Source organism: Exophiala xenobiotica (genome assembly GCF_000835505.1).
Source record: "Exophiala xenobiotica strain CBS 118157 unplaced genomic scaffold supercont1.1, whole genome shotgun sequence".
Lineage (NCBI taxonomy): Eukaryota > Fungi > Ascomycota > Eurotiomycetes > Chaetothyriales > Herpotrichiellaceae > Exophiala > Exophiala xenobiotica.
In genome coordinates this window covers 805,977-818,523 of record NW_013562494.1, presented here as the reverse complement: position 1 = coordinate 818,523, position 12,547 = coordinate 805,977, and the positions used below count along the sequence as shown (strand labels likewise).

General features: G+C 52.3%; 7 protein-coding genes across 7 annotated transcripts; 2 read left to right on the top strand and 5 right to left on the bottom strand.

Moving 5' to 3' along the window:
- Nucleotides 1-567: 567 nt before the first annotated feature.
- Nucleotides 568-2,351, top strand: PV05_00324 (uncharacterized protein). Its single transcript, XM_013465209.1, has 2 exons — nucleotides 568-803; nucleotides 865-2,351. Exons 1-2 carry the CDS (start codon nucleotides 801-803, stop codon nucleotides 1,426-1,428), a joined length of 567 nt encoding a protein of 188 aa, XP_013320663.1. The 5' UTR covers nucleotides 568-800; the 3' UTR covers nucleotides 1,429-2,351.
- PV05_00323 (uncharacterized protein) lies at nucleotides 1,801-3,930 on the bottom strand (the record flags this gene model as incomplete). The annotated part of the gene is made up of 4 exons (XM_013465208.1): nucleotides 1,801-1,974; nucleotides 2,033-3,323; nucleotides 3,388-3,537; nucleotides 3,593-3,930. 4 exons carry the CDS (start codon nucleotides 3,928-3,930, stop codon nucleotides 1,801-1,803), a joined length of 1,953 nt encoding a protein of 650 aa, XP_013320662.1.
- A 475-nt stretch (nucleotides 3,931-4,405) lies between these two features.
- On the bottom strand, nucleotides 4,406-5,779 carry PV05_00322 (uncharacterized protein; the record flags this gene model as incomplete). The annotated part of the gene is made up of 5 exons (XM_013465207.1): nucleotides 4,406-4,704; nucleotides 4,750-5,106; nucleotides 5,163-5,312; nucleotides 5,363-5,486; nucleotides 5,546-5,779. The coding sequence occupies 5 exons, from the start codon at nucleotides 5,777-5,779 to the stop codon at nucleotides 4,406-4,408; spliced, it is 1,164 nt and encodes a 387-aa protein (XP_013320661.1).
- A 629-nt stretch (nucleotides 5,780-6,408) lies between these two features.
- On the bottom strand, nucleotides 6,409-7,536 carry PV05_00321 (uncharacterized protein; the record flags this gene model as incomplete). The annotated part of the gene is made up of 1 exon (XM_013465206.1): nucleotides 6,409-7,536. One exon carries the CDS (start codon nucleotides 7,534-7,536, stop codon nucleotides 6,409-6,411), a length of 1,128 nt encoding a protein of 375 aa, XP_013320660.1.
- A 263-nt stretch (nucleotides 7,537-7,799) lies between these two features.
- Nucleotides 7,800-10,300, top strand: PV05_00319 (uncharacterized protein). The gene is made up of 2 exons (XM_013465204.1): nucleotides 7,800-9,382; nucleotides 9,611-10,300. Exon 1 carries the CDS (start codon nucleotides 8,854-8,856, stop codon nucleotides 9,268-9,270), a length of 417 nt encoding a protein of 138 aa, XP_013320658.1. The 5' UTR covers nucleotides 7,800-8,853; the 3' UTR covers nucleotides 9,271-9,382; nucleotides 9,611-10,300.
- Nucleotides 8,003-8,599, bottom strand: PV05_00320 (uncharacterized protein; the record flags this gene model as incomplete). Its single annotated transcript, XM_013465205.1, has 2 exons — nucleotides 8,003-8,368; nucleotides 8,459-8,599. The coding sequence occupies 2 exons, from the start codon at nucleotides 8,597-8,599 to the stop codon at nucleotides 8,003-8,005; spliced, it is 507 nt and encodes a 168-aa protein (XP_013320659.1).
- PV05_00318 (uncharacterized protein) lies at nucleotides 10,143-11,860 on the bottom strand. The gene is made up of 2 exons (XM_013465203.1): nucleotides 10,561-11,860; nucleotides 10,143-10,507 (listed from the first exon to the last, which is right to left on the bottom strand). Exons 1-2 carry the CDS (start codon nucleotides 11,704-11,706, stop codon nucleotides 10,274-10,276), a joined length of 1,380 nt encoding a protein of 459 aa, XP_013320657.1. The 5' UTR covers nucleotides 11,707-11,860; the 3' UTR covers nucleotides 10,143-10,273.
- Between the last annotated feature and the right edge of the window lie 687 nt (nucleotides 11,861-12,547).

Genomic DNA, 12,547 nt, shown 5'->3' with positions numbered 1-12,547 from the left:
TTTTCTCAAAAACCAAGTTGCATGAGACAGTGGTCCACGTGGGCCGCCGTATTGGTGACAGACGTGTCTCTCTTTTCCTGAAGCTGCTCCACTCGTCGGCGGTGATTTGTACCACCCTCGGAGCAAGGCCATCCAGCCCGGGAGACTTCGTGATATACTTATCAAAGCTACTGGTCGTCATTATGACCACAGCAGGAGTAACGGGCTAAAGACTTCACCCTGGAAATTGCCCCATCGCGAACATTCCAGAGAGGCATTGAATGGGAATGGAGGTATCATTTAGTAGCCTGTGTCTCTAAGTCTGCTGCTGCCAGACCCAAAGTTGCAAGGAAATTTAGGCAGCAGCGTAAGGGCGCAGTTCCCAACCGGCCGTCTGAAGCAAGCATAGCCTATAGCAAGGGGCCAGATTGGGTCCCCTGTGTGTTTGCTCGGAAAGCGCTCAGTGAGGCTCAGCCAAAGGCTCAGTTAAAGCTCAGGTTAACCCGGCCTCCACTCACCCTCTTAGGAACAAACCGTTCCGCATCGCGCTAGCAGTATATCCGATTTCTTACCCCACACTTTGTTTACCATTTTTCCATGTCCTTTATGCATCGGAAAAGTCCATCTTCCCTTTCATGGATGCCTACTCCGTACTAGCCTGACTCCCTTCCACTCGTGGCCCGCGCTCTCTCGACTACCTAGGTACCAGTCTCCACGGCGAGACATAGGCGGTGCCTCGCCCATCCCACCTCCTTCAACACGACTCGAGACAGACACTAGAACCGCATTCGCGCCTTCTCCAAACATTCACGGACACAAAGATGGTACATACTCTCCTTCCCTCCTCCGGCACGCTCTCAGCTCACATCCCTCGACATTCTCTAGTCCCGCGACTCCTCCCACACCTACATCCACGCACACGCTTCGCGCCACGCCGACCTCTTCGAAGAATTCTGCCGCCCACCCTCCGCTTCCTTTCCCACCACCTCGGCATCTACCAACGGCACCTCTTCCACGCACGTCAATCCCTCCCAACCTCCTCCCTCCTCCAATCCGTCTGGCTTCAACGTCAACGACAACTCCAACATGGCCCAACTCCCGGGTTCATTTTTACCGTTTGAAGAAATCTCCCTCCCACCACACCTCGTGCCCCTCAACCCTGAAGACGAAGACGACGTTGTGCCAGACATGCACGCCGCATTCGGTATAAATCGGGCGTTGGGACAGCATCAGGCTGGTACTACAAGCGTCACGATTACTGCCACTGGCGCAGGTGCGGGCGAAGGTGGCGGTGAGACCAGTAATGCGGGCACACAGCGCGAGCCCGTCTGGCGGGATTTGGGACTCGACGCGCTGGTTGCGGATGGTAACGGCAAAACCAACGGCACGGGGGAGCGACGGGGGGCGAGAAGGGAAGGGCACAGGACGAATCTCTTACTTCTGCGGTGAGGTACACTATCGAGGCGACTACGAGGGATAACGAGGCCTGGCAATGATAGTGGTACCTAAAGAACATGAGGACGCCGGAGCTGTACCGCTCTGGTGGTCAATAGGACAAGGACCCCGCCGAGCCCAAGTCGGGGTATGATCATTTCACCCTTTCGAGCATGTTGACTATACAAGCAAGGGGCTGCCCATGATGGGACATGGGCACCATGGTATGATATGACACGGTTACGTTATGGCATCGAAGGGCGTGACAATAGCCATCTAGATGGACAAGCCCAAAGGTGCCTGATGAGGGATGATACATCAACATCATTGATAGCTTGATCCTGCGTGGCTCTCCCAACAGCAAGACAATGTCCAGAGGGTGCACATTCATATCCTGACGACATCCACCCTTGCCCGTTCGAACACATTATGCGGCAAGGTTTTCGCTGCCTTCTCCTCCTCACTCAGCACCCTCGGCTGCAGCGAGATCTGTGCATACGTCCCAGCAGCCTTCCTCTTCGACAGTTGTCCCGGATTAAGCACCATCACGCTATCGACGACCTGTCATCGTTGTCAGCTATGTTCCCCACACCATTTCCGAGGACGAGAGCAGACTCACCTTGACACTCGCCGTGACCAAACTCGGCAGCACCAGCACATCGGGCTTAACCTGCATCCACTCCCCCAGCTTCAAATACCCGAGATCCAAACATGCCCCTGATCCTTTCGTCACTCCATTTCCACGTGCCATGGGCGGGAACAGCGGGAAAAAGTGCCTCTGCTCAATCAGACATCCCGGCAATCTGCTCAACAAATCACTACCCACTCCGCCCATGCCATGCGAAACCTGTTCCCGACTCAACTCGTACAAGACATCCTGAGAACTTATCGCGAAAACTGTCTCATTCAAGCTCACAAAGCACGGATTCGGGAGCATGGTAACCTGTTTCGGCAGCGCGAGGTCCTTCTTGACAAGCCGTTCCTGCGGCCACGAGACGTGCTTACTCACAGCGTCCCGCACGCTGGGGACCATAATCACCGTTATACTTGGCACGGCTGCGCACAGCCTCTGCAGGTGCGGCGATATCCACGTCTTGAACAACGCGGCCATGCTCGCTTCGTTGTCCAGGCCTCGTGTTTCGGGGATGTCGAAATCCCCACTCCCGAGCAGAGTGTGCTCAATGTCCAGGAACGGACCGGTCAGGATAAGTGCGTCGGCCATACTGTCTGCTGCCTTTTCGCATAGTGCTTGGAATGGTTCGAATGCCAGATTATCGTCGGCGGTGTAGGGCCCGGAAGAGATCATTATGTTCAGCGGTATTGCAGTAGAGTCCTCCGAGACCTCGAGGCGTTCATTGACGGCTGCGATCTCGCTCGTCGTGGATAACGGCATAGGTAGTCTTGGAATAGAGAGGACTTCTTTGACCGTGAAATACAGACCTGAAGCATTCGTGCCTTTGACCGCGACGATCTGGCCTGGGAAGAATTGGTACGAAGGTAGCGCGTCGATTTTGAGCGGGACACGTAGTCCAGCACCCATCCGTCGCGACATCTCTAGCACGAGCGAGGCAGAGTTGAGCTTTCCCTCTGGCGTGTCTGACGCGATGCGCCCAACGGCAATGATCTCACTTGTGCTCTGCGCCGCTGCGTTGCCGAACGCGGAGTCCTCTAGGCCATGGTGTTTCTGGACAAGAGCGAGAAAGTCATCGATACGCTCGTCGAGGATCTCTGATGCGTCCGACAGGCGCATCGACATGGGTTTATATGCGAACTTTTTGAAATCGGTGCGAGAGATCAGACGGAGTCGTGCTTCGGAGAATGGTGCGAGCGGTGCTTCAGCTTGAGGGAGATGGTCGTTGATTGTTTCGACGATTTGGCCTGCGTTTGGGCGTTCGGAGAAGGGGACTCCTCTGTATACGGAACTTAGCATTAGTGACGAAATTCTTCTGCCAGAAGTCGGGGATGGTGCCGTACGCAGATCCATCTAATTTGCCTGCCTTGCCTGGTGTTGTCCTGCTTGTGTCCGTTCGACTGACTCTCTTTGGCACGGGAGAGTCGAAGTCTGCTTTTCTCTTGATGCTGCCACTTCGTCGTGGGAGGGCGTTGGGCGTGAGTTCATCTAGCCTAGCGTTCTCATCAGCCGTTCCTTCCCTCTCTCAGCATTTTTCCAGATGCGTACATTCCAAAGACGTCTCCCGTCCCGACCGCTCTGGGCGTTGCATGCACGGCACTCTTCCTGTCCGACTTGGGAGCGAGTTTGTTGCCCTGCTGCACTCGACTGTCTCCTCGCTCGACACTCTCTTGCACATCTTTTGCGAACATGCGCGCCGTCTCCAGGTCTAGTTTCGTCTCCTCACTGCCCATTTTGAGGCAGTAAACTTCCCATTTTATGAAGAGTTCTTCGGCCGTAAGCGAGTGTAGGCGCAGTGTGGACTCGAGGACGCCGAGAATGTCGGGTGGCAGGCCATTGCCCGCAGGATCGAACACTGCATTAAGGTTCTCTTTTGCTTCCGTCATGGTCAAGATCGAGAGTGTGGGCGGGAGAGTTGACTTTCGATTGAGAACTGCGAGAGGAAGTGTTTCTTTGATTACCGGGAGACGCGTTCCACTAAACGCGTCATGCGAAAGTGCGTGTACTCTGACGTACTCCTCGTTACGGAGAAGTATTTAGAGCTCTGTGCATTTAGTGTCACAGCCTTGCGGAAGCTAGCCTTGCCTCCCAGAAAGGTACCTAGGTAACTTACTTCTGATCAGCACAGCTAGCCTGATGCTCAACCAGGTTCATGGTTCGTACCGCATGAGTAGCATATTTCTTGCACACTCCGTACATCATTGTGAAGTTCTTCGTAATTCGCGCAACTGTAACTGCCTTTGGGCCCCTTTTATCCAGCCGCTCTATTCGTGTCTGATCCCAGCAAGTCACAGACCAAACGCCTGATCTATGCCTCGATAAAACGCCAGGCTATGCATTTCAGATCTCCTCGCCGTATCGTTACGCATGGTTCATTTCCTCTTGCCCTTCGACCAGAATGTAATGTAGAATGTCGCTGAGTGACAATACCCCCTTAAGGTAATTGTTCTCATCAACCACCATCAATCTGTGCACGCGGGATTTTTTGATGGTTTCGAAGATCGTATCAAGGCCATCCTCAAGTGAGCAGCAGTATATGCCTGGGTGACTGGGTGGTCGTGCCGACAGGGCTTTACCAACAGTCCAGGTGAGGTTGCCATAGTCTCCTGTCTTGAGGATCTCAATTACATCGACGGCTTCAAACACATTCAGAAGAACACCTGGTTGGTCAGTACAGGCTCTGGTAGTGAGAGTAACAGACATACCTTCGGTAGTTACCACAGGTACACTAGAAATGTTCTTCACCACCATCTCATCAATTACGTCCAGCATTGTCGTGTCCATACTGCAACGAACAATGTTTCCGTATGTTCCGAGCTTGATCATCTCGAGAGGTTTCCGGAGCATCTCGGTTTCCTTGACATTCATCGCGATGAACTTGAGAATTCGGTATTGAGTGATGACACTGGTGACCATAGTTCTTTGCGTATCGCTGTCGTAGGAGACCAAGGGTATACGCCTAGCTCTCGATAACAATTGTTTCCGTAGGGCATCGTATAAGATGGCTTCTGGCGATGCCGACACTGTCTCGGGAGGCTTAACATCCAGGAATTTCTCCACGTCTGCCACTTGATCAGTCCTAATCCCGACACAAGCCAACGCAATATAAATTCCTCACCTTTCAGGTCGCTCAGTAACAGTTTATCCACGTCTTTCAGCTTGTCGGCATGTAAATTGTAATACCTCACGACGTTGAGATAGTCGTTGACGGTAAGGAGACCAGCGTAGGTCGAAGTAGAGGAGTCCCATAGTGGCGCAGAGACAATTCCTACCCATACAGTTAGTACTGTCCGAAGCCCGAAAGAGCACGCGACGTACCACATTGAACCATAATATTCAGGCTCTCTTTGACCGTAAGACTAACATCCAGCTCGATGAGCCGGAAGCTGAGCGGTAAGACCTCATAGCAATTGCGCACTCTAAGGAAATCTCGTATGGCTTTCTGTGCGAAGTCAGTCGCAATAGCCCATGTGTGTCTTGCAAGAACAGGCGCTCTCTTACTAGTCCAGCTCTTTCATCCCGATCTATAGGCCTCTCCGGTTTAGGAGCTGCTGGTCGAGATGTGGTCCGTGGGCGAAGGAGATCTGATGGTCGGACAAAAGTGGCCTCGTGACCATGATGAGAAGGAGTAGCGTGGGCAGCGGCAGCAGGAGGAGATGGATGATTCGTAGGAGGAAGAGTAGGCTGCGCATCTGGCGGGGTAGAGGTCTCGGTCACCTCAGCGTTCTCTGCCATGATGACCTCGCAAACAGCATCTTTCGTTTTCAAACAATCAAGGAAACTTTTTTCCTTCCTGAGGACGCAAGAGGCGCGAGTTGGTATGTCTGTGGAGGAAAACAGTCGGAGCGTGTGGAGACGAGCCAGGCGTCGACGAGTAAATTTTCGAGGGGACAAAGGAACGGGGGCCAGAGACGGCGAGACGGTTACAGTACGATCGCTATCCTCCTGCAGGTGTCGATAATGCAAGCAAACGGGGGTTTGCGCAGGTGTGCTTTTCAGGTGGACGTGGTAACGATCGGCTCCCGGGACTGGGCACATTGGGGAAGCTGAAGGCGGGCTGCGGGTTGACTTGGTGGGTTGTGCTGCGCTGTGATGCAGGAGACTCCTTCAGGCTCGCTCAGGTAATCATCAGCGAAATTGGCATGTGATGTGCGATATACCTATGATTGCTGGCTGCCACTTAGGAAATTCTGACGCGGACAAACCGGCATTATTCATTAGTTGACATTTTGAATGTCATCTGTACTACCGTATGCACCCATGTGGTGCTTCGTGTCTCCAATCTATTGCAAAGAATACTTCTAGGACTGTGTTCCAGCCTCAGGACCAATAATCCAATATCAATGCAATGTCGAAAACTCCAATCACTCCTTAGGGGCTGCCTCTTGCTCTCGCTCCCTCTCCGCAAGGCTCTTCTCATCTCCTCCTCTGAGAAACGCCTCGTACTCGCCAATTCTCTTTCCTCCCTTCTCCCATCTAGCCTGCCATGCGGCCCTCTTCGACTCGCATAGAGCATTCAGTGCTGGCCAATACTCTTCATGATCATACTCGAATTCAACAAATCCGCCGCTCTCTTTCAGCAATTGTTCTCTGGGCACATGTAAACCCATATCTTCGTTGAACTTGATCTTCTCTCGTGTCAAGGGATCAATAAACGGAGTGATCAACTTGAAGAAACCCCAGATATAAAACGGAACATTGGTGACAAGAGCACGACCAAGACGCTCTGGATAGTGGTTTTGGAGAATGTTCAAGGTCTGCTTTCCCTGTGATAGTGTTGCACCTTGTCCGGACTTTGTTTCGGCAAAGTTGATGAGCAAGGCCAGCGTTTCTTGGCCAGCAGGCATCAAATCGATCGCTCTCTCGAGCATGAAAACAAGATGCTGAATCTGCCGGTCGCTACGTTCTGTGTTCTGCTTAGATGGTCTTAGGTATTGACACGTCCTTCCATGGTTGTCCCATCCCAGTATTACTTGCTTGCCGGTAGCGTTCTCGATAGAAATGTAGTCTTTCGTATGCTTTTCCAGCCCATATTCACGACGCCAGACCAATGTGTTCTTCAGTCTTTGTTCCGATTGCGCCACGTTCCAATTTGTAGCTCTCAGATAGCGGAACAAGCACTCTCGAGTGAGAAACATCCGTTCAGAGTCGGTCAGAGTTGAGCTTCTCGAGCCTTTTGCCGAAGTCTCGGGTATTTCTGTCCAATTCAACACATTCTTGAGCAACGTAGCATATTTGGCTTCTTGTTCCGCCGTCAACGGGGCTCTTGATGGAGGTTTCGAAGTCTCTAAGGGTTCGGCGAGCGGAGTCTTAATCACTCCATCTGCTGCGGTACGTGGAAGGTTCAATATTTTTGAAGACGCGAGCGCAGGCTCCTCAGGGTTGTCCTCGAGCTTGGCTTGGTCCATGGCCGAGGAAAGTTCCTCTGCGGCCTTCTCAGGATCTGTCAGTCCATTGGGGACGGTCGGCTCGTGAGCCACCACCGTGGCCATGCTGTGCGAACGCGAGGAGGAAACAGAAAAGGAATCGCTCGAGAGCGCCAGAAGATCTTGAAATTCACATTCCTAGAAAACGTCGGGCTCAGATTGTTGGGAACGTGCAGATTGCTGAGAGAAGCGCCGCGGGGACTTCTGCAGCCGGGCAGCCTCATTTTCTTCGAGGCTAGACAGATCCACACCAGTCTTGCACTTGTCAACTCATAATGTCAGGATCGTGCCGACGAAAGTCTACTTCGCGAAGCCAGCGTGCTTAGAACGGCCAAGTCTGGTGTCATAGCATTGATTTGAAATGTCCGTTGGCAGAGAATAACCTGCGCAACAAATTGTTCTATTCTCAGAGATACTCGGAAACAACTCCTCAGCATCCACAGCACATTCCACACTTGAATCGGGCTTCAGACCGTTTCGTGTTATTGAAAATGAGTAGCTACAGTCAACAGCGCCATTGTGATTGTCGCCCTCAGCGCTTTGCTTCTCCTGGAAGATTGCTTGTTTCATTGCGTGGAAGCTTCCTCCATCTGAGCCAGACGATTCTCTGAATACCCTTGTGCACCAAGCATTCTCTGGGTCCAAGGGTCAGGAAGTATTGTCCATTATCCACCTCCAGCTCTGCCTCTCGAAGTTGGATGGTATTGATCCAGTTTGGCGGAAGGCTAATCTTCGCATGGTGTAGGAGCGTCTGCTTGTTCCCTGGCTTCTCGTCGAGATAGAACGGCCCGCAATAGGACAACGTCTTTTTAGCTGCATTGGCCAACTCTCTTGTCGTACCTTGTGTCCAGTCGGGTTCGTACGGTTCAACGTCGCTCGATTGAAGAATGGCCGCCATCTGCAATCTATCAGAGACTGTCTCAACTCACTGCGCTGGGGTCGTCGACCTCGCGCTGACTGTACCAGCCACTTGAGATCCGGAACTTACGTATCCATCCTCGGTATACATGATATGTCCCTTGCATTCTTTCCCCATAGGGTAGAAGATGTCTTCGGTGTTCACAACATTGACTGCGGTGTACGAAAGAAGTTCCCATGTCCCGAGAACTTGCGACAAGAAGGAAGGCATGATTCAATATGCTGAAGAAGACTCTTCCCTCGAAAGATTGGACTTCGAAGCTTGAGCGTATCACAACACGGATCGAGGGACAAACCTCCTTTGACAAAGCTCAAGAGGCAGATAGGTATCTGTACGGGACAAACGAAGAGAACAAACTGGAGGCAGTGACGATCTGCATCTGCTGCCACTGTATGGAAGGTGCGATCGAAGCAAACAGCGCTCCTGGGGTACTTTCGCTCAACATTGAATGCCCCTGAAAACACATGAATGTCATCTCCCTCGATGCAGGCAAAGGCCACCACGCAAGGTCTGCCGGTATATCACGAGAGACACGCCTCCATCTACTTGGCGGGAACATTGGTCGACCTTTGGGCACCCGCAGTTCTGCCTCACCGTTTCCTTTCCCTTCACCGCACCCAGAATTCACACAGCCGAGAAATAGAAACAAACATGGCAAAAAAGTCTGGCCGGAGCGCGAGTCGACCCAACAACTCGCTCTCGCTCTAACACCTCCCCCTTTCATGCTATTTCAGAGTTCAACGCCCTCACCCGTAAGACTACGGGTAACTGAGTACCAGAGAAGCGCACACCTATGTAGCTTGCACAACAGCTCATCCAAGGAGACTCCGAGGAATTGCAAAAAAGAGCAAAAAAGGAGGTCGAGGCCTGATGCCTGCTAACCGAATGTTAGTTTGTCTTGTCAATGCCTGGAACCTCTGAGGTCCGAGACATGATGCCTTCTTGATAAGTTTAAGTTTGTCCTGTCATGTCGGACGATATCTGTTAATCTCGGTAAGCTCACACAAATGGAAACAGAAATCATTACAATGCCAGGTCGAGAGCCGTTTATACTCGGTGGATTGCAGGAAATGCCGTGTAGTCACAGACGCATACGTCCACAATTTGATCCAGGTCCTATTGTTGAGTGAAATTGGGGGAGAATAATATATCAAGTGTGAAAGAGTGGAACACTGCTTCACCTTCCGCTTGCGATCGAGAATGGCTCTAATCATCCTCTAGCGTAGGTGACTGTGTACGCAGCTGGGGTTGAGCATTGAAGTCACAATGTCGCCAAGAGCAACTTCGACGAAACCAGGTATCCGGGTACTGCGAGACAATACCTGAGATGTAGAGCACCCCGGAGACAAGACGACAGCATGAACTCTCAAGCTCTTCCGAAGGACACATCCCAAAACAGACCTGAGAGCCCGATTAACAGCCCATCCAGGACACTTTGCGACCAGACGAGAGATTTTGGCGTCCTGGGACAATGTCATGGCTTGAGAATGCCTCAGCCTTCGGTTCGGCAGCCCAGCAAACGATCATTTGAGCATGGCCTAAGAGCTCTGCTTTGACGCCGACAAGGAGAAAGGGGGCGGGCTGAAGGGTCCAGCGCCACACCGGACTCTATCCGAGAAACGCACAGAGAGAGAGAGAGAGAGAGAGAGAGAGAGAGCGCGGTGGTCGACCGGTTTATAAGAGATGGCGAGCATCGTCAACAGAAGCAATGGATTACAGGACACTGGTAGGAACAAGTCCGATCCTGGCCACGCGCAAGAACGTTCATTTCTTCCAAGGCATCGCTTTTGATTTCGGCATATGTACCAATAACCCGGGACTTGAAGCTATATGCAAGAGAAAACGCCGATCGCTTACGCTATCTCACAACAGTACCCGCTCGTCTCATGTAACTAGCCACCATGCACCACCAATCGTTATTGTGCAGGCCAGGATTGTCAAAATTGCTGCACCTGCCTTGTCGGCCGTTGTAATCGGCTTCTGAAACTGACTTGACGGGGTGTCGTTGGCTGTACCGCCAGCCGATGGGTCACTTTCCGATGTCGCGCCCGTTCGTAGACTCAGAGGCACCATACTCGAGCTGATCAAATTGGCTCCGAATATCGACATTGCGCTCATCTGCATGGTCATCAGCTTTCATTCTCCTATAACAGTGGGAAGATAAACCTTACCTCTTCACCAACGCCCGTCAGACCGTCGTATGTTGTTGTATACCATTGTTCACCGCAAATGTCCCCTCCCCCACTACACTGGCCCGCTGCGCCCGTGGCACTCGCCTGTAACTTCGGCATAATCTGGCTCGCTGTGCTAGGCACAAGAAGCGCTGTGACGGCAAGCCAGCGCGACAAGTAAGCCTTGAAACTCTTCTGGTCTTGGTCGCAATTCAGCTTTGGCTCGCACTCCATTTCAGTCATGACGTTCCCACCATAATCCGACGGGAAGAACAGGCTAAATGTGCTGGACAGCACCTGCTGTACTCGGCTCTCCCACTCCGAACTTCCGTTGGTGTAATTGTACATGTACGCCGCGCCAGCGAGGACAGTCCCGTAGTTATACGTCCAGACTAGGTGATCCGCATTCGTGCAGTTATTGTCGCTGTCTGTACTGTCCCATATATACAACATGTCACCTTCTGTCTGGAATAACTGGCTGGTCGCCATCCAGTCCCAGACCTTTACCGCCCAGTCAGCGTAGCTCTGGTTCCCTGTGATATAAGCCAATCTTGCTGAGAGCTGGAAGTTGCCGCCATTAGCGATTGCGATTTTGAGGTTATATCCAGCATTGAATGAATAGACCTGCCATCGGAATCCGCCACCACAAGTCGAGGTATCCCAGAGAGAGGTCTGGAAATTGTACACGCCCTGTGCGAGAGCCAGCCACGATGGATTGTCGCCTCCAGCCTCGGGGAAGTTGCTCTCGACGGCATCGAGTGCTGAAAAGGCCCAGAATAATTGATCGTCGACACCCATGCTACGTGACTGGTTGGGCGGATTGAAATTGTCCTCTGGTCCTCGTTGAAATTGTATCGACTCGGAAACAATCGAGTTATATGTGCTGTCGTTGGTATATTGCCAGTAGTTGATCAATGACCCCCACATTGCACCGGCTTCCCACCAGCAGTAGGTGCCGGTAACCTTCGGGTCACAGCTAAGAGAGCCTGGAAGAAGGCCTGGGACTTGGCCTGTCTGATTGCCAGTGTAGTAAGTCATCATGTTGTAGGCGGCTGTGCCTGCTGCCGACGAGATCGATTGCGTGGAGCTGAGGTCGAGTGTAATGGCCATGGCTGCAGCCGGGAACAGCAGCGGAGTCAGCCACATTGTGAAAAAAGACAGAGCTAATAATGACAATTCTCAACGATCGTAAGCGTTGCAAGGAATCATATCATGCTGCGGTACTGGGCATCAGCGAGCGACGATAACATGCGACAGTAAAAGAAGCAGTGCAAGCAAGAAGCGAGAGTCGACATGTGCATGTTGAGGTCATGGAGGGCAAAGTCTTTTTGCTTGTCTTGCTTGAGGCGCTTGTCTCAGATGTCACCTAGATTGGCTGATCATAGATGCCGCGCGTAGCATCGTATTGGGTCACCAGTGCGGACTTCCGACGCCCGCATTGGTGGTTCGGTTCTGTCGGTTCCAGTGCTGCAAGTGACGCTGGCATTGGAGGCTGTGTGGCAGTGCAAAAGGCCTCGTCCCGCTTCCAACACTGCTGTTGCTAGAGGAACGATTTGTGAGATGGTATTGCCATGGATTCGATGTGCAGGTAGAGGGAACTGCTTCTGGTAAGCTGTTATTAGTCTGCATGTCCACGTTGGCCTCCTAAAAGTCTGCCAGGCCTTAGTGCTTCGCCGCATAATTCCACCGGCTGGGTTGGGGGATGGTACCGTTTTGGGGCAGTTGTGCAATTAAGCAGGCTAAGATTTTGGCCTAGGAGCCTAAGCAACGCCCAGAAATGCTTAACACACGTGAAGCCGTGAGCGACGTGGAGGTGGCCCCTGCGTGCCCCTGCCACACACAGCGTCCTGCTCCCGTGAGCCAGTCAACTGTAACTCGTGCCTCAACACATCTGCCTTACTTTTTACTTGCTCTCTTCCTTGTCCCGTCTTTAGTGGAAGAATATCCGAAGGAGGGAGATTCAGAACCGTACGGAGTACCCAACTTC